At 39.8% G+C, this 21,001-nt stretch overlaps 1 protein-coding gene across 5 annotated transcripts; it reads right to left on the bottom strand.

Moving 5' to 3' along the window:
* Window positions 1-383: 383 nt before the first annotated feature.
* On the bottom strand, window positions 384-20,914 carry nlrc4 (NLR family CARD domain containing 4). 5 transcript variants are annotated; one of them, XM_016990626.2, is made up of 8 exons: window positions 16,258-18,385; window positions 14,478-14,762; window positions 12,257-14,266; window positions 10,270-10,362; window positions 9,887-10,057; window positions 5,208-5,300; window positions 3,042-3,206; window positions 384-1,766 (listed from the first exon to the last, which is right to left on the bottom strand). In XM_016990626.2, exons 3-8 carry the CDS (start codon window positions 14,250-14,252, stop codon window positions 1,450-1,452), a joined length of 2,835 nt encoding a protein of 944 aa, XP_016846115.2. In that variant the 5' UTR covers window positions 14,253-14,266; window positions 14,478-14,762; window positions 16,258-18,385; the 3' UTR covers window positions 384-1,449. The 5 variants fall into 5 exon arrangements, with proteins under 5 accessions (XP_016846115.2, XP_008123696.2, XP_016846114.2 ...); XM_008125489.3 differs by having other exon boundaries at window positions 14,482-14,762; XM_016990625.2 differs by having other exon boundaries at window positions 14,474-14,762; window positions 16,258-18,384.
* Window positions 20,915-21,001: the final 87 nt, after the last annotated feature.

Raw genomic sequence — 21,001 nt, 5'->3', positions numbered from 1 at the left:
TATTGTCATGGGACAAGGCCATCCGGGCAATCCTAGAGGACAGAATTGGGACTGAGCACAAGATTCCCCTTGCTTGTTTTAACCCTTCCTTCTCCACTCATGATTGTAATGCAAATCTCTCCCCACTTCCTACTCTGCAGCTAAGATCTGGCACTTCATTCTTGTGTTCAGAGGATTCAGATAACCTTTTTTGAAGGCTGTTTCTTGGTTCAGTTCAGCATCTGTAATTCTGACCTATCTTTTCAGGTTTGTTGCCCTCAGCACAATAAAAAAGGCATTTATTGATACTTTCATCCTGTCTGTTTTGGCAGCAACAGTACAACAGTACACCTACAATAATAAATTCATCTCAGAGATAATAGAGCCAAGATCACACCTTCGTCTTACTTTGTAAGAAAATAAATGCACATTCTTTATTTTCTTATAGTCAGAAGCTTTATTTATAAGAAAAGAGCACCATAACTGTTGTTTCAGCTGGTCTTTTGATGCTATATATGGGGTTTGTCAATATTTAGCTAGTGAAATACAGGCTGCTATTAATAACTGTGCTGCTGTTTGTTTTCCTTTGCCCTTATCCTTTCCCTTTTCTATTTTATCTTTCAGATCTCCAGCCAGAAGGCAGGAGGGATTAATTTTTGTTGCTCTTGTGTAAATTGGGACATTTATGTATTTTTTATTTATTATTTTATTTATATACCGCTTTTCTCACCCCTAGGGGGACTCAAAGCAGTTTAACAACATAGTAAATGGCAAAGATGAAATGCCTTACAACCATATAAAAGAAAACATTACAAGTCTAAAATCAATACATATAAACATAAATAAGCTAATTAAAAACTATATAAATCATCAGACATTAAAACATTAAAACGTTTAACATTAAAGCATTTTCAACTGAACTTTAAAGTGAAATGGATTTTAAACCAATCAGTAACAATCCCAGAATCAGGTAAGCTTTCTTCAAAGATACGGGAAGAAGACTGAGAAGAAGTCTGTGTTGGCCTATGATAAAAATATCACTATTCCTCACTCTGGAAATCAATACTCTGTCTCCATTTAACATGTGAGTAGCAATTAGAATGTAGCTGAGGGTTCTTTCAGAACAATATAAACAGTATGAGTACAGTAGAGAATAGCACTATAATGCTTTTAATAAAAAGAATAGATGAGAAGAGAAATGAGGATTTTTAAAACTCTTGTATGTCCTGAAATTAGAAAGAAATCAAGTTGAAAAGGGCAATAAAATTTTGTTACTTTGCTAGGAATTGTCACAAAAGAGTCTGAAATGACAGGAAAGTTGTGTAGATATATTTTTGTAAAGCAACAGCTCTGAGAGTTACCGCAACCAACACCACAACCTTCCAATAATTTTGCCCTGTCTGCAAAACTACTTGGCACTTAGTGTGGATGTGGCAATGCAAGAAACCTTGTGCCCCAAACTGTTCTTGTTTAAGAAATGATTAATTGCAGCTCATTTCTATGACTTTGCTTTGCTTTGTTAATTTCTCGGAGATCATGAGTATCAAATTGCCAGCCAGTTAAATAAATCTTTTGTAAACATGCCAACTTTGTTATCAATCGGGCCAGTTCCAAGACTAATTGGGCAGAAGGCAAAAAGCTTTGCTGTTGGCTGAAATCCAGAACTGCCAGCTTCTTGAGATTGGATAAAGGTCCTAGGATGGTAAACCACCCGTGACTCGTCATGCAGTTGTCCGCCAGGTCCAGATGCTGGAGGTATCTCAGGGATGTCTTCACAAGAAGTGAACCTAGAGAAATAGCATAAGACATGTTTTCATATTCTTTTTCCTCTTTGTATCCCTGACTTTCCCCCAAAGAAGGAAAAAAACTTGTGCCAAAGTGGCGCACAATACAATGTTTCTTAAAAAGCCAGGTGCAACATATCAAAACACCGTTAAATTAAAATATTAAAACACGAAGATGCTAATAACTGGCTTAAACATTATTTCAAAACAGATTGGTGGGACGACAACAGCTTGTTGCTTAAAGTCTATCTAAATGCAAAGATCTTTAAGATACTTCTTACGTTTGCCCATTTAAGGGGAAAAATAAGTGCTTAAAATAGCATGTAATAGACAAGTTTAACTGTGTGCAATGGAATACAAAATGGCTCATAATAAAATAGTTTCAAAAAGAAGGTAAAACCAGGGGTCATATTCTGCAAAAAACATTCACAAAATATAACATTTTAAGAAATACTTCAGTTTCGCCTCCCCCTCCAAAAATATTTTCCCTTACAAGAGCTTCCTGGTAGCACAGAAAATGATTCTGACCCTTTGAATTCAAGGTGGTTTTTTTTAAATGTTGGGAGCAAGACCTTATAAGTGGTGACACCATCTATAAGCAACATTCCTAGGAAAATCTATAAAAATATCTCATTACTCAGGTTCCACTGAGGAAAGGGAATTCTCTGACATTTTCATATTCGGTATGAATTCTGTTGGGCTTGAACTTACTGTGTGTTATTTATTTGTATTCTGTTTTGGTACATTGTCATTACTAGTCTATAGAAATATAGTTACACAACTGGAATCCACCAATGAAAATTAATTTCTGTGAGATATTCTTCTATAGGGGATAGCGAAGTGAGGTATGCAGGGTGCATGCAGCCTTCACAAGCCTCTGCCTCTGATGAATTCATAGTTGAAAAAAAGTTCTAGGACAAAAACCTCACTTCTCATTTCTGGAAGCCTACAGGGGCAGCTTCAGAGCAAAAGCAGATGTCTAGTCAAGTAATGTTGAGATTTTATCTTTTTTTAAAAAATCAATTTGGGGAGCTGGTATAGCTTGGGTTTTGAAAACTGGCACTTGGAACTATCCTCTCTGCCCTATCCTAGCATGCAAAAAGAAAATTAGAGGAAATCCAATCTTGCCACCTAGTAAGTTTTATAGAAATATTTATACACCCAAATATCAGCAGCTAGTCAGCTTTGTGGGTCAGAATATTTGCCCTAACCCAGTATGTTATTCCATTAGCTTCTGTAAATATTGTCTTTGTGTGCCTGTAGTATTACTGGACTTACCAAGAACTTCAGCCTCAGAGTCTGTGATGGTCCATTTCTTCAGCCCAAGTTTTGTTAGCTGTGGTATGCATTCTAGCTGTTGAAGTTTAGTAAGACAAACATTCCCTCCATCCATCGAGGGGAACATCAGTACTTTCATCTTTGGTAGAACACTTAACTTGTCAACTGAAAAATAGTGACAAATAATGCTAACTTATCATACTAAAATATATGAAAGATAACACCTTTCAAATTTAGTGACAGTATGGTTACTTGATTTCAGCATTCAAGAGAAACCATGATTTGTCATTATTTTAATGTTTCAGGTCATGGTTAGAAGTGTTTCTAAGAAGTGTTTCCAACTTTTAACATATTTCGAGAAGGGCTTTTTCTTTGTCCTGCCAGAATCACAGATACATTAAGGAGTCCAGAGAGATCCTTCCAAATCTGCATAGATCAAGAACTTATCTCTGAGCAACAGTGACCCAGCCTGAGTGTTGGAGAGAACATTCTTGGTTCCTGATCCCATGTTGTGCAACTCACTCCCCCAGGAAATACAAATAGTCTCCTGTCTGCTCTCTTTCAACTGTCAGTCAACACATTTGTAAAATTAATGCCGTTTGACACCAGTTTAACTGCCATGGCACAATGTACAAAATCATGGGAACTGTAGTTTTATGTGAGATTTAGCATTCTCTGCCAAAGAGTGCAAGTACCTCACCAAACCTCAACTTCCAGGATTCCATAGCACTGGACCATGCCAGTTAAACTGGTATCAAACTTCAGTGTAGACGAACCACTAGTGGGAGACCATATTGACTAGAACAGTGGTTTTCAACCTGGGATCCCCAGATGTTTTTGGCTTACAACTCCCAGAAATCCCAGCCAGTTCACCAGCTATTAGGATTTCTGGGAGTTGAAGGCCAAAAACATCTGGGGACCACAGGTTGAGAACCACTGGACTAGAAGGTTCCTAGTTCAGTAGCTACAATCTTGCACTGAAAATAACCTGCAATAAAGTAACTGTGAAAAACTTTGTCCAGCACTTTCCAAAGGCATTGTGCTGTCTGACAGCGTAGAGAGAGATTTTTTCATGTCGAGCGACTCGAGAAACTGCAAGTCGCTTCTGGTGTGAGAGAATTGGCCATCTGCAAGTATATTGCTCAGGGGATGCCTGGATGTTTTACCATCCTGTGGGAGGCTTCTCTTATATCCCTGCGTGGGAAGCTGGAGCTGACAGACAGGAGCTCACCCTCTCCACGGATTCGAACCGCTGACCTTTCGGTCAGCAGTCCTGCCGGCACAAGGGTTTAACCCACTGTGCCACCGGGAGCACCTATTTTCTATACCAGGCATGGGCAAACTCCCCCCCCCCCAGGTGTTTTGGACTTCAACTCCCACAATTCCTAACAGCTATGGGAGCTGAAGTCCAAAACACCTGGAGAGCCTGTTCTATACATTCAAGTCAATGTACTCAAGACTCCAAACCAGACAAGTTATTTTGAATACGTGAAACAAAAGATCCCATCAACATCCTTTTTTACTCTGGTAGCAAAAGTACAGTTTACAATTGATTAAACAGCTAAAAAATGCTAGTCTTTTATGATATTCAAAGTCTGCTATTTAGATCCAATGATCCTGAGGCATTTTAAAGTCAGAGGGAACAGCAAATAGCTATATGAAGAAACGATCATAAACTTTATCAATATACAATGTTTATATTGATAAAGTATTTTCCTTTGTTAATATGTGAACATTTTCCTTAGTTTTCTGCACCTGATTTTGCCAGAATAGCCAATGATAAGGAAAAATAGACATTGCAATTGAAGAACATCTTGAAGGCTGAAATTCCCAATTCCAGTGAAGAACCTCAATGTCATTTGCTGAATATAAAAATGTTTGATACAAATAGGTTTATCCCTGCAGATCAACTTGAAATGTTTTCCTAAAAAAATAATGCATAAAAGTATATATACAACACAGTTAAGTTAATTTTCCTGAAAAATCATTAAGAATGTAATCCTCACTAAAGCCATATAAAACATTTCAGTTTGGGTCAAAGCATCCCCCATTATTTCTCATATGAATTGATTTTAATTGTCATTTTATCATTTTGAAGAAATAGTTTAGTAAGTTCTCTTAGTTTAGTAGTATAGTGCCATCTGTATATCTTAATTTCTTTCTTACCCAATTGACAAAGAGCTTCTTTTCCATCCTTTCCCAGAACATTATCAGATAAATTGAGTGCATGAAGTTTGTGTAAATTGCAAATATTCTGGACTGTAAAACAAGCAAAAAAGAACATCTTATTTTTATAGCAATAAAAAAGAAGACGACACTGATGGAAGTCTTGATGCTTTCCCCCTTTTTTGCAATATGATGTGGTATCAACAAATTATAGATGTTATTTTTACTATACTCTAGTTCTCTATTCATTTGTTGTTAACTGTCCGCATGTGGACGTTGATCTATGGTGGCCCTATGAATGAGAGCCCTCCAAGGCCCCTTCTACACTGCCATATAATCCAGATTATCAAAGCAGATAATCCACATTATCTGCTTTGAACTGGATTATAAGAGTCTACACTGTCATATAATCCAGTTTAAAGCAGAGAATCTGGATTTTATATGGCAGTGTAGAAGGGGCCCAAGTCCCTTAGTAGGGTAAATTCTGCTAATAGTATAGTGCCATCTGTATATCTTAATTTTTTAATGTTCTTTCCTCCAATTCTTACCACTCCTGCCATGAGTCTAAGGGCCCTTCCAGACAGGACCTATAGCCCAGGATCTGATCCCAGGTCTTCTGTTTATTCCAGATTATCTGACAGTGTGGACTCATATAATCCAGTTTAAAGCAGAAAACCTGGGATCATGTCCTGGAATATAGGGCCTGTCTGGGAGGGCCCTTTGACCCTTTCCACACAGCTGTGTAAAATCCACATTGAACTGGATTATATGGCAGTGCGCACTCAGATATTCCAGTTCAAAGTACACATTGTAGATTATTTGCCTTGATAGTCTGGGTTACATGGCTGAGTGGAAGGGGCCTAGATCTCCTTTATGTATGTTATGTTCAGCATACAAGTTAATCAGATAGTATGATAAAATGCAGCTTTGCCAACCCCCCTCTATTTCTCCATACTCTGTCCCCAGTAGCCTCTTTTCTTGAGTACAGGTTACATATAAGGACAATCAAGTGTTGGGCCCTTCTACACTGCCAAATAATACAAAATATCAAGGCAGATAATCTGGATTTTATACAGCTGTGTAGAAGGAAGTGTTGTGGTGCTCCCATTTCTTTAAAAGTGATCCATCATTTTTATGATCTACACAAGGTAATTTTCTTCTGAAATTCTTTGATATGCTTTATTATCTAACTTATATTTGTAATATGATATCTATTGCCCCTTCCTTTCCTGAACCCAGCTAGAACACCTACCATTTCTCTTTCCATGTATCATAAAAGTATTTTTAGTATCCCTTTGCTTTCACAGTAAATTAATGCCATGGTCCTGTAATTACTGCAATTCCTAGTGTGCCCTTTCTTGAGATTTGGAATGCATATCGAGCATTTCCAACCTATGGGCTATTATTTTGCTCTGTTAGTGATACTGAGAGTGTGTTTATTTCATACATACACCAAACACACAGACTCTTTAAAAAATGGCACTAAAAAGATAATTGGTCTATATAATGTGTATTTTAAATGGAATAAATGTCTATATCACCAAACAAAGCAACAAAGAGCAGGAGTGAACAATGTGTAACCCTCCTAAGATTTTTGAACTACAGCTCCCATTACCCTTAACCACTACCTATGTGAGCTAGGGCTAATGTAAGTTGCAATCCTACAAATTCTGGATAGTTGGTTTCTCTACCCCAATATAGAGCTTGTATTCTAAATGGTGTTGGTTACTGATTTAAATGCAAATTGTTTAAATGCAAAGAAATCTCTAATTGTACACCATCACCATTTCATACACAGAAAGAGAAAGATAATTCATGGAGAGTCTGCTAAAGGGGAAATAACTTATTAATTTCAATTTGGCTACAGTTAAGATAGAACCCAAGGAGCTCAGTTTGCAATGAGGAAGTGCTTGATCTAAAGGCAGGGATCTATGAAAAGCCTTAACTGCATGGTGTTTACATTGGATAGACTAAATTGTGACTGCATTTTATTATGGAAATAAATCAACCAAACATTCAGTCACTCACTATAAATTGAGTAAATGATTCTGAAATTAGGAAATACAGATGTTCTGTATAATGACTAAACAAAAATGGCAAATCTGGATAAAAGAGCTAGAGTAGCAACATTCTGGGCATTAAGCGAAACAGGTAGTTTAGGCTCTGTCACAATTCAAGGGCAAAAGAGTTCTTATGGCACAACATCCATGCTGATATTAGGCAGCATATAAAGAAAACATTGACACTGTCACCAATAGATGTGAGGCTAAAAACAGTGCATACTGCTGGAGAAGTCTACATATGCTTTACCAAATTAGATATCTCTCTATTCTCTCAGACTGACAAAATTCGAAAGGGTCCACTGAATTGGATTACTTCAGTAAAAGAATCCTGGTTATAAACCAGCTAAATAAAAAGCCTCAGTTGTTATCCAGTTTCATGTAAGTAGAGAATCTCTTATCTGAAATGCCTTAGATATTTCTGTGCTAATGCACAGAGGGAAGGGAAATAAACAAGATGAACTTGTACTCATAAACAGAAAACAAATACAATATAATATGCATCAATTAAACCCGTTGGTAAATGTAGTAAAAGAGGGATATACATTTCAGAGAAAAAGATCAAACAAATTTGAAATGCTGTAATATGGAAGATGGAGCAAGCTTGTTTTTTGCTGCTCCAGAGACAAGAACATGGAGCAATGGATTCAAACTACAGGAAAGGGCAGGGCCCGACTCACCGGGCCCTGCAGATTGCTGGGAAGGGCGCTCCCTCCCTCCCAGCATGGCGGCGGACCGGGGGGGGGCTTCTTCTTCCCAGGAGCCCCCTCGGCGCGGCGGGAAGGTTTCCCGCCGCCAGCACCCGCTGGCCAATGGCAGGCCAGCACTCCTGGGCTGCCATTGGTCAGCGCCCCTCCGTGGGCGGGGCCACACCAGGCTCCGCCCCCGAGAGGCTCAACAGCAGCCATTCAGAGGCTGCAGCTTGCCATCCCGCCCACCCTGCTGGCTCTCATGTTTTGCATTGTTTTGTCACAACTGTTGTTGGCGTGTGACATGGGTCTCGGATCTCGTAAAATACTCCACCCCCCCCCCTTTTCATTGGCATTAGGGGGGAGGAGATATTTTGGCTACCGCCAGGTGGCGCTGGAGACCGACTACCGGGTCAGGTGTCGGTTGTGCCGTGACTCATTTGGATCAGACAGCAATGGGCTGTCAGATCTTTGATCCGGGACCCATGCAGGGCAGCCAACCCTTCATTCTGTAACCAATAAAATGTTGTGGCCAGTTTACCCAAAACAGTTATTGTCAGTGTGTTTATTGTTCACCATCATACGGCGGAGACAGTCGACCATGCCCAGGCAAAAGAGATTCCACCTAAACATTAAGAATGACTCCATAATGGGAAGAGCTGTTTCACAGTGGAATATACTGCCTTGGGGTGTGGTAAAGTTTCCTCCTCTAGGAGTTTTGAAGTGGATGGGAATCTGCCAGGAGTGCTTTGATTGTGTATTGCTGCATGGTAGGGAATTGGGGTGAATCGCCCTTGTGCTCTCTTCCAGATCCAGAATTCCTTTATCATATGGATATATGAAATAGTGGGAATTCAGATGCAGGCCTTGGCACAAATCTGCACCTCCTGCCATTTTACATATCCTGATGTCACTTTCCAGCCTTATGTTTCTCTAGAACAGTGGTTTCCAACCTTTCTTTGACCAGGGACCACTTTGACCAGGGATCACTCTCCAACTTTAGTACTGAAAGGGTTTGAATCGTTTTTTGGTCAACTTTAGATTTGGTTTGGGGTGCTGATTCAGAAAATTGTATTGGATAGACCACATCAGCTCTAGTTTCTGATACAGAACATATGCCATCCAGTAGTTGTCATCTGCTTGTCCACAGAAAACCATATTTAACAATCTAGAGCTGATGTGGTCTATCCAATGCAATTTTCTGAATCAGTACCCCAAATAATACCAAGAACAGTCCTAAACACAAAGACACCAAGAGTAAACGCTGACGAGGACAAAGGCAATGTGCTGGCGTCTCCTTCCTTCCTACTCTCCCTCTCTCTTGCACTCATCCAACGGTGGCACACACCCCCTGCTCATGTGCAGTTGCCATTTTTCCCACATGTCTTGTGGACCTTATTTTAAATCTTGCAACCTAACAATAGACGCCGGCTCATGGGTTGGGAACGACTGCTCTAGAACCTTGTGTTTCATTTCTTCACTACTTGTGTTGTGAATGAGACATGAGGCCAGAAAAAGACTGAGGACCCGAGAGACTGAAAAAAAAAATACAGTACCTATAGTATATGGGAGATCACTGGGGAGCCCACTAGCTGCCTGCTTCTACCTTGTCAATAAATGAGCAGGCTCAGCACTGCCATTGTTTCAAAGGCAGAAGCAGGTGGTTGGTGGCAAGATGTTTAGCCTTATATAATTCTGTCATACCTCCCATTACTTGTTTTCTTTCTAAGCTAAGCAGCCCAAAACATTGTAATCTTTCCTTCAGCATTGATCATTTTTAGGTTTCCCCCCCTACTGATCTATAATATTCTTAACTTCAAATGCCATGTAGAATTGTGCTTATTGTCAAATGTGTGGATGTAGCTTGTTCAGGATAATCATTTCTTGGCAGCAGACAATTAAAAACACACAGTTTAAGTGGTGCAAATACCTAGAATTTCCAGAGCACCCCCGGAAAGGCAGGTATTGACAAGATGAATTTCGTCCAAATCTATAAGGCAGGAGAATACTGACTTTGCTATGTGTGTCATTCCATTCCCTATATCCATAAGATGACTCAGCTGCAGGAAGTGGAGTTTTTTCAAATGTTTAATATCTTCACCTACAAAAAATAACAACTAATTATGGTGGAAGACCAACTGAATACCAGTTCAATGGCTGATAAAAAGGAAAGAAAAGAAAAAGAAAGAAGAAACATTTTAATATGAATGAAAGGCTCTCAAGTAGGCATTAGCAATAGGGGTTAGAACAGGCTTTTTATGATGAACACAGATGAGTAACAGCAGGATATTTCAAGACAAAAAAACAAGTTACCTAATTTTTTAGCAGTGGCCTCATTCATCTTGATGTTATCAAAGATAAGTTTTTCCACATTGACAAGGAGAGATATTCCATCAATAAGTCCTCCTAACAAAGGAGCACAATAGGTTTAAGTGACACATCATAGTCCTTTATATAAAGCAATATAATATGGTACCAGTAGGGATATAAACTGCATCTCTTTCCCTCTCTTCTTATTGCCTAAATATTTCAGTTGTATTCAGCTTGTGCATCAGAGAAAGACAAGTTGTATTTCTCTAACAGGCCTAGATTTGTGTTGTCGAAGGCTTTCATGGCTGGAATCACAGGGTTGTTGTGCATTTTCCGGGCTGAATGGCCATGTTCCAGAAGTATTCTCTCCTGATATTTCACCCACAAGCCCTGATAGACCGTGCACAAAGAATCTGCAAACCTCACCTCCTCCAAGGTGAACTAAACCACCTAAACTGGGCTATCCAGGCCAATGGATACTCCACCATGGACATCAGAAGAACTGTAAGGCCAAGAACAAGCCGTGAGAGTAAGGACAAAGATCCACCCAGAGGAAAAGTGTTCTTACCATACAAGGGAATCACTGATCCCAAGGGAACCACTGATCGCATAGGCAAACGGATGAAGAAACACAACCTACAAACTATCTACAGATCTACTAAGAAAACCCAACAAATGCTACATTCAGCGAAGGACAAGAGGGATCCTCTCACCTCTGCAGAAGTCTACCGTATACCATGCAGCTGTGGACAAGTCTACATAGGGACCACCAAACACAGCATTGGCCAAACACAAATCAAGGAACATGAAAGGCACTTCAGACTAACTCAACCAGAGAAGTCCTTAGCAGAGCACTTGATGTATCAACCTGGACACTATCATGCCAGACTACACAGAGGAGCCATTGAAATCCACAAGCATGTGGACAATTTCAACAGGAAGGAGGAAACAATGAAAATGAACAAATTCTGGCTACCAGTATTCAAAAAACTCCAAAATCAGAACAGTAAATAAGGAGCAAACACTCTGAAAAAAGAAGAATTCCAGACATGAATCAATCAGGGGCAGCTAACAACTCTGAACAAAGGATTCCCCCAGGCCAGGATGTGAAGCTTGGAACACCATTTAATGGTAATCAATGTGATTAATTACAACATTCACACTGGCCTCCAATAGACAAGAATTCTTTCCCCCACCCTGGACCTTACACAGATATATAAACCTTCCTTGCTTAGTTTCTCCATATACAACCTCTGAGGATGCCTGCCATAGATGTGGGCGAAACATCAGGAGAGAATACTTCTGGAACATGGCCATACAGCTTGGAAAACACACAACAACCCAGGCCTAGATTCATTGTTCTGCTAGATTCATCAGAAGAAAGAGGTGATAGTGAGTGTATCTTCACTGTAGTTTGACATCACTTTAACTGTTATGGTTCAATATTTGTAGTTTGGGAAGCCACTAGCAATGCTATAGAATCGCTGGAGTTGTCATTTTATAAGCTCTTTAGCTTTTTCTATGCAAAAGAGTGTTGGTGCCTCACCAAACTACAACTCTCAGGATCCCACAGCATTGAGCCATGACAGTTAAAGTGGTATTAAATTGGATTAATTTTACAACATAAATGCATCCAGAAAATGAGATTCTGTCACCCTATCACTTGAAATAATCTTTATGAAATTATTTTGTTGCTTTTACTGCAGATGGCAAAGTTACATCCTTTCCTTATCTCATGTGAGTTGGGAGCCTTTTCAATCGACAGCAGTGTGGAAGGGACTATAAATAATAAATTCCAGATTCGGTCGATTTTTCTTCAAAAATGGAAGAAAAAGATGGGCATATCCTGTGTGGACCTATGATGCAGTCTAAGTTTTACCCATTTGAAGGGAAAATATTTTTTCAAGATGCCTCTATGCTGTCTAATGGCAACACTTGCAACTGAATTACAGAGTACATGCAATATGTCAAAGTAAGTTGATCTACATACCATCTAGATTTTCATTTTGCAGATCTTTTAGCTTTATAGTTTTCAGTCCCACCATTTTTGCTATCTGCTGCTCATCTTCTATCGTAAGGGGTGTGGACTCCACAATAAGATCCTGCAGATTCGTACAACTGTTGAGAACGTCCTTCAGCTTTCCTGTGAGCCCAGGACTTTTGCTGATATGGAGCCTGAGATTTGAGGCAGAGCAGCATATTTTTTCCAGATACTTGACATCACCTCTTTCCAATTTGTTGAAATCTTTGAGTGTGATCATTAAAGAATTGAGCTTTTGGTCCCAATTGAAGAATAAGGAGACGGCCTTTTCTGGAATGACGGTTTTCCATGGAGATGTTTGAGAATGTCCATCTTCTGTATTGGCCAATGAAGAGGTGCCAAAAAAGTCTAATTTGATGAGTTCTAGCATACTCACACACTTAGAAAAATGTTCAAAAAACCCACAGATATAGGTAGGAATGTTCTGAGTATTGATGTATAGGTTTTTACCTTGGAAGAATTCCTCATACTCCTCTTTCACTGAAGTTTCAGAGGTACTTTCATAAAGGAAGCAAATGACACACTCCACAAATGAGTTTTCCCAAGTGGTCATTAATCCTTCCTCCTCTTCATCCTTCCATTCATTTGCCGTAAATTGTAGTTCTGATGATAGACTAGTGGGAGAAAGAGGCAACATGAAATGACTGCTCTGTTGATAAGTGATTGATAAGTGCTGAATAATCTTTCTAGTAGCTTCAGCAGATGACCCACAGGTGTAGAGGAGTAAACTGTGGTATGTCGTAATAATATCTGAGATGTTGTCAATTTTTTGTAAGTAACTATACCCTGTGATTACCTCCTCATTCCTTCGAGATGTTAGTAACCTGGCAAGTCTCCTGCCCGCTGTATATTCTTGGAAAGATTTATGAAAAAATCTATATACAGGTGTTATTCTCTGTGCTGTATATTTGTTCATGAGACCTGTAGCTAACAGGACTCGTTCTTTCACGCTGGAGATATCCTCAGGTTGAAAATTAAATTTCTGCTCAAATATTCCATCTAGGGCTAAATCTCCACAATGGATTATGCTTAGACGAAAGTGTTCATCACGTAGTTCTTTGGTCTTGTACCTGTTTTTCCCCACCAGCAAGTCATGTAGTGTAGAGAACAGAGTAGTTTGTGTGTGGGGGTTAAAAGTGGTCTCTCCCATTTGGATAGCACATGCAATGACCACAAATAAGGGGGTCTTCATAAGATTGTCAGTCTGAGAGCCTGGTTTCTGGAATGTCGAATCTGTTTTCTCCAGTTGTGACAAAAGACCACCAGCTAATTCTTCTGTTCTCAGTACCTTTCTAACTAACTGTTTTGCACTTTCCACAGTCAGATCTCCTGTCTCAACAATCAATGACCCAAAAAGCCTCAAACTACTAATTGTCTCAGTTCTCGTAGTCACAATGACTGTGTTTTTGAATTTATGGTTTTCCTTGATCAGTGATTCTATTTCTGGGCAGTTCTGGGATTTGAACTCATCATAGCCATCTAAGAGAAAGAGAACTTTTTCTCTTAGAGAAACTAAAATCTTCATAAAGTCCTTTTTGCATATCCTATATTCCTTTGTAAGGAGCTGTTCACACACAGTTTCATACAATCCCTCCTGTGCACCACTCAAGCTGATAAAGAAGACAAGCTTGAATTTTGACAAACAAGGATGATCTCCTTTAGCCCAGAGTAAAGCAATCTTCTTGAGAAGAGTGGTTTTTCCTTTGCCAGCTTCTCCCTCTATGATACAGGGGTTTTTAAGTTCCTCTAAGAGGGTTTTTAAAGATAGCTGTTCAAAACGAATGTTATGGATGTCTTTCTTCCAAAGCAAGGTATCAGTGTAAGTACTTGTCAAATCAAAGATTATGTCAATTTCTTCACCCAGTGGATGAAATTTTTCAAATAATGGGAATGTATAAAAATAAATTAAATCCTGAACCAAACAGTCCAAGTCTTCTTCTGTCATTTTCCCAGTAGCACCTAAAAAAACAAAACAAAGCAAACATATGGCCTGTGCTAAATTATTTTACTATATATCAGAAGCAAATATCAGAAGCAAATGGGCAAATGTGAGCTACACCAATTTGTTTCCAGTTGTCTGGGCCCAGCTCAGGGTTTAATTTTGACTGCTAAAGACCTTAAAAGCTTAAGATCAAGATGCATGAAAGAGTTCTTAGCCATAGTTACCTACTTACACATCTTCAACAGAGTGTTTCTTCCAGTTGACTCCAGAAAGTCCTCAACAGTGGTACATCAAATGTAACATATTGGTCTGTATCCACGCCATTTTTGCACTGGCACCAAGCAGAAGTTGGTATAATCCTTCTCACTACTGGAGCTGCCACATACTCCTAAAAACTCCTTATCTGGAGAATTTGTAACTATTGAGTATATTTTCAGTACCAGAGAGGGCTTCTGTGGGGTGTAACCAAAAATTTTGATAGTCCATCCTTGTTTTGATAGTCCATCCAGTTTTCTGCCCAAAGAAATAATGCATTATTGCAAAATCAAAATGTCTTTATCAGACCAACTTAAAACCACAGCTCCCTCTCAGAACCATAGTGACTGCAAGAACTTAGTGTTCATACTACCCCTTTCTGCTTGATGCACATTATATCGATCAAGTCATCCATATTGGCCCTTTTAGTACTCCCGACATTGGATTCCTGAACCTCACATGATGGAGTTTCAGTGTACTTGGTTTTAAATCTTTTTAATTTTTAATGTGTTTTATCAGGGTCTTTGTATTTTAAGAGTTTTTTTGGTCTTTCATTTATTTTGTTGGTCGTCATTTTGTTTATTAAGTTACAGTTAGTATTATTTATTTTGTCTGATGTGCTTTGTCTTGATGTAAACTGTTTTGTACGGTTTTCTTTGGGCACTGAAAGCTTGCCAAAGGCTGGAAACTGCCCTGAGTCCCTTTGGGAAGATAGGGCAGTCTATAAATAAAGTATATTATTATTATTATTATTATTATTATTATTTTATTATTATCCATAGAATATAATATCTAGATCAAGGAAAATAACATTCTGCTTTGGTCAGACCACACCTGGAATACTGTGTCTTTTACTCCATTTGGGAAAGAAAGAGAAAGAGATGCATTTGAATTTTTTCTTTCAGACATCAAAATATTTTGGGCTGCTTCTGATATTTACCATTTGTTCAAGGACATTCAAGGAACTAAATGCATAGAATCTGCTGTGCAAGGTACAAAATAGTGTCAGTTCCTTGAACTAGAAGCAATGCTCACTGCAATCCTGTTCATGTTACATTGGGGGTAATTTAAAATAAGAGAAATTAATTTCCATATCTTGGAGAGGAGTCTATTGTCAGAGTCCATCTCTGACCAAAGGATCTAAGCGCACTGAATATTGAACTTCTCTCTCTCCCCCCTCACCCTATATACAGGCTTGTAGCGGGGGGGGGGGGGAGTTAGGGGTTCAAACCACCCCCAAATTTTTTCAGGTTTAAAAAAAACCTGGTTTACTCATGAATTATAACTGGTTAACCAAATCCCCATGCTAAGTCTATGAGACGCAAAAAATTAAGAGTCCCCCCAGGCACTATCTCAAGCAGATATTGACAGGTCTGTAGCTGGGGGTGTGTGTGTGTGTCAAACTCCCCTCCCCCCAAATTTTCAAAACCCCCTCAGATTTTTTTTTCTGGCTACGGCCCTGCCTATATATACAGAGACAGAAGGAGAAGAAAGCAAAGAAAAACATTCTGTAACCACAGAACTCCATTAATGTGCAGGAAGCACCTTTTTTTTTATATTGGTGGTCATGTTCCCTCTGCTTGAAGAAAATTCCAAATGTGAATGTAGGTCTGTAAATATAGTGGTGATGAAGGCACTTCCTTCTCCACCACTTTCTCAAGACAATCCACAAATACAAACATATAACCACAGAAGACATTTCTGTCACATATAGTCAAACATCTCTAATTACATTTGTTCATCTGATACTTACCTGTAGATTCTTGACTGAGCGTGTTTGTCTGGCTAGAAGCACACCAGAAAAAAAGCAAATTTACCACAGTCCCAAATGAAACGGGTTATGAACAAGAAAAAGCTCTTTGTACTGTTCAGCTGTCTTCTCCCAGCTAGTTTCATTTTAACATACATACTTCCGCAATTTTCTGACTGAAAACAGTTTCGCAATATCAATGTAGTATCGGCATATGCCATGCAAACAAAGACTTCAAACTTTGTAGGTGCAGCACGTCCAGAAAAACAGCTGAATGAAAATGTGAATTGATGAACCAAACTCCCAGAAAGAGATATGAAAAAGAAGACACAGACATATCAAATAGATTTACAATTACCAAGACGAAAGTGGCTGTAAATCTTACAAATTATTTAACGTGCATTTCCAAAGAAAAGTAGCAGGAAAACTGACAATTTCCAAATCATCTTGAAGATTTTCATTTGTACAATTCAAATAGAAGAAAGTCTCATAGCTGTGGAGCAAGCAATGAATCGGCTCTTGTTTTAGCTGATTCTTGTGCTCACTAATAACCTTTTCTACACACTGGGCAAAATGTGGTTTGGGCTGTGGCGCAGGCTGGAGAGCAGCTGTAATCAATCACTGCAATGAATCACTCTGACCAGGAGGTCATGAGTTCGAGGCCCGGCTTGGAGCCTATGTTTGTTTGTCTTTGTTCTATGTTAAAAGGCATTGAATGTTTGCCTATATGTGTAATGTGATCCGCCCTGAGTCCCCTTCGGGGTGAGAAGGGCGGAATATAAATGCTGTAAATAAATAAATAAATGTGTTGGGAGACTGCAGAATGTGGTGCTGTTCTTCTTTATGTTGACATTTTATTAAGTTATTAAGAATATTACATATAGTCATTGTATAACATAACTAGTTTTACAGAAAAAGCAAGACATTAATCAGGCATTGCATGATATTGTCCCAAAAAGAAAAAATTTCAGGGAGTATAACATACTGTATGTGAAATCTTTGGATCACAGGTTCACAATTAACAATCTTTATATGCAGATCTTTGCAATGGGCTCTACAGCAACCCAGTTTGGATACAGGTAATATCAGGTCTATCAGCAAGTAGCGTATAGACTTAAGCTGAAAGATTTCTACTGCCCTATATAATGCCTCAACCCACAGACTTTCAAAATTATGTTGCAATGTGAAAAGAGTTGTCATTTCCCATTAGAAAATTGTAATATCTTCCTGTTCTACAGAGATAACACCACTTTAGACTTCAGTACAGAAGTGCCTATTTTCAGCAAGTTGAAGGAAAATTATAAGCACATTCCTATACGCTCTTTGTCCAACATTTATGTTTAGCTGTCCATTTCAATGACTATCTGGGTTTAAATCCAGCTATTAGATCCAGTGAATCAATATTGTTTTACTGGATTGTTTTATCCCGCCTAGGTTTTACAGCGTTACATCTGACATCATCCATTGTACTTTTAAGTTTGTGTGGGTCATTATGGATATACTTCCATAATATTTTTTAAAAAATAGGAATGCAGGCATTTGCTTTGGGGTGGTAGAAACAGATGCCCAGCACTAAAACCTGGAATAGTGGTATCCAAGGATGCTTCCAGATTAAAAAAAAAAAAACCTGTTCCAAAGTGGGCTTAAGCTTCCACACCTCCCAAAAACACAGGCTTTACCAGATGGGTGTCCCCATGCCATCCCAAAAACTTTAAGGATGGCATCGGGTCACCCACCCCTCTCTCCCATCCCCAAAGCCTTAAAAATAAATAAAAACTTACTGGGCCTCCATTAGACCTCCCCAGAGGCCTCTTGGCAGAGCCGGCCCTAGGTATTTTTCAAGTGTAGGTGAACAGAATTTTGGTGCACCCCCCAAACCAATCACTGAAAAATAAAAGCGTTGGATAAGCGAAAATGTTGGATAATAAGGAGGGATTAAGGAAAAGCCTATTAAACATCAAAGTACACTAAAATTTTACAAATTAAGCACCAAAACATCATGTTTTACAAGAAATCAACAGAAAAAGCAGTCTCGGTTGAGCCCCCATATGTTTTGCGCCCGAAATGACCGCTTAATTCGCCTCATTGTTGGACCGGCCCTGCCAAGAGGTTCTTGGCATGTAGAAATGATGTGCCAGGAAGCGGGGGGGGGGGGGGGCATAACCATGAACAGCTTTATTATTGGGTTGTTGTGAGTTTTCCGGGCTGTATGGCCATGTTCCAAAAGCATGCCCACATCTATGGTAAGCATCCTCAGAGGTGAGGGGTCTGTTGGAAACTAAGTAAGATTTATACATCTGTGGAATGTCCAAGGCGGAAGAAAGAACTCTTGTCTGCTTGAAGCACGTGTGAATGTTGCAATTTGCCACCTTGATTAGCATTTAATGGCCTTGCAGTTTCAACCCTGCTGCCTGAGGGGATCCTTTGTTTGGAGGTGTTAGCTGGCCCTGATTGATTCCCCCGCTTTTTGAGTGTGGCTCTTTATTTACTCTTCTGATTTTAGAGGTTTTTAAAATATTGGTAGCCAGATTTTGTTTATTTTCATGGTTTCCTCCTTTCTATTGAAATTGTCTACATGCTTGTGGATTTCAGTGGCTTCTCTGTGTAGTCTGGCCTGGTAGTTGTTAGAGTGGTCCAGCATTTCTGTGTTCTCAAATAATAAATTTTGCACATTTATCCTACCTGCTTACCCTTTATGGAACAATATCATTATTTGTCACAAATTATGCAGGTTTGAAAGTGTTATTTCCTGTTTAATTGCATATTACTTACTTTGAAAGTAGTTGTAATATTCCAGAAACTTTGTTTTTATGGCTGGTTGAGACTTGAAATATTCATTGAAAAACTAACAGCAAAAAGTTGTTGCTCTGTGTCCTAGTCTACAGAATGGCAGAAAACAAGCTTGCCTGCTCCTCAATGTGAAATCATTTCCAATATTTGAACATGACCATCATGTCCCTGCTAAGCCTTCTCTTTTCTAGTTCCCGCCGCCATTCTTCATAGGGCTTTGATCACCTTCTCTGGATATCTTTCTTGAATTGTGGTGCCCAGAATTGGACATGGTGTTATTCCAGGCGAAGTCTGACTGAAGCTGAACAAAGTTGGGTAATGACTTCCCTCCATCTTGACAATAGACTCCTATTGATGCAGACTAGATGTAATGGCTCTTTGCTGTGGGTTTAGTCTTCTCTTGTAAGAATATGCCAAGTTGCAGAGGGGCTGAAGATACTATACATCTTCATTGTTTGGAATACAGGAGTCTGTTTCCCATTCTTTACAACTGCAGTCAAATTCTCAGCTGGTTACTAAGGACTGAGAGAGGTAACTTTTTATTGTGTCAGAAGCGAATTGAGAATATACTGCAAGTCGCTTTTGGTACATAGAATCATAGAATCGTAGAGTTGGAAGAGACCTCATGAGCCATCCCCTGCAAGAAGCAGGAAATCTCATTCAAAGCACACCCGACAGATGGCCATCCAGCCTCTGCTTAAAAGCCTCCAAAGGAGGAGCCTCCACCACAGTCCAGGGCAGAGAGTTCCACTGCCGAACAGCTCTCACAGTTGAAGTTCTTCCTGATGTTCAGGTGGAATCTCCTTTCCTGTAGTTTGAAGCCATTGTTCCGCATCCTAGTCTGCAGGGCAGCAGAAAACAAGCTTGCTCCCTCCTCCCTATGACTTCCCCTCACATATTTGTATATGGCTATCATGTCTCCTCTCAGCCTTCTCTTCTGCAAGCTAAACATACCCAGCATGAGAATTGGCTGTCTACAGAGATGTTGCCCAGAAGATGCACAGATGTGTTACCATCCTGTGGGAGGCTTCTCTCATGTCCCTACATGGAAACTGGAGCTGACAGATGGGGGCTCACCCCGTCTCGTAGATTTGAACCGCTGACCTTCAGATCAGCAGTTAAGCCAGCACAAGGGTTTAGCCCATTGTGCCAATGTGGCCCTAGGATGTCTAAGGCCTTCATGGTCAGAATCACTGGGTTGCTGTGTGTTTTCTGGGCTGTACGGCCATGTTCCAGAAGCATTCTCTCCTGACGTTCCTTCCACATCTATGGCAGGCATCCTCAGAGGTTGTTAGGTGTTGGAAGCTAAGCAAGCGGGGTGTATATATCTGCCAAATGTCCAGGGTGGGAGACTCTTGTCTGCCTGAGGCAAGTGTAAGTGTTTCAATTGGCCAGCTTGATTAGCAATGAATAGCCTTGCAGCTTCAAAACCTGGCTGTTTCCTGGCGGCGGACATTCTTTGTTGGGAGGTTTTAACTGGCCCTAATTGTTTCTTGTCTGGAATTCCCCTGTCTTCTGAGTATTGTTCTTTATTTACTGTCCTGATTTTAAGGGTTTTTTAAAATACTGGTAGCCAAATTTTCTTCATTTTCATGGTTTCCTCCTTTCTGTTGAAAAGTGCACTGTATGGCAGGGTGGGATTGACAAGGCACAATCACGTGACTTTCGAAAACCTGTTCAGGTCGTTTGCAGACATGGACAGCTCGCGAGAACCCTCCGGAGGCCCAAAGCAACATGGGAGGAGGAACTATCTTCCTGTGGATGACGACACAAACTAAAACAATCCTAGCAAAGGGAGGTGGGGGTGATCATTTCCAAGGCCAATCCCTTTCCTTTGCTCCCAACCGCAAACCTCTTTCTTCCGTCTCACCGCCTTAGATGCCATTTCACCAATCACGACGCACAAAGGCTACCCCGACCAATGAAATGCTGCGCGGTGGGCGGGGACGAGGGGAAG

This window comes from Anolis carolinensis, chromosome 1 (assembly GCF_035594765.1).
Source record: "Anolis carolinensis isolate JA03-04 chromosome 1, rAnoCar3.1.pri, whole genome shotgun sequence".
NCBI classification, from domain to species: domain Eukaryota; kingdom Metazoa; phylum Chordata; class Lepidosauria; order Squamata; family Dactyloidae; genus Anolis; species Anolis carolinensis.
The sequence above is the reverse complement of the archived record's forward strand: the minus strand, read 5'-3'. Positions and strand labels throughout refer to the sequence as shown.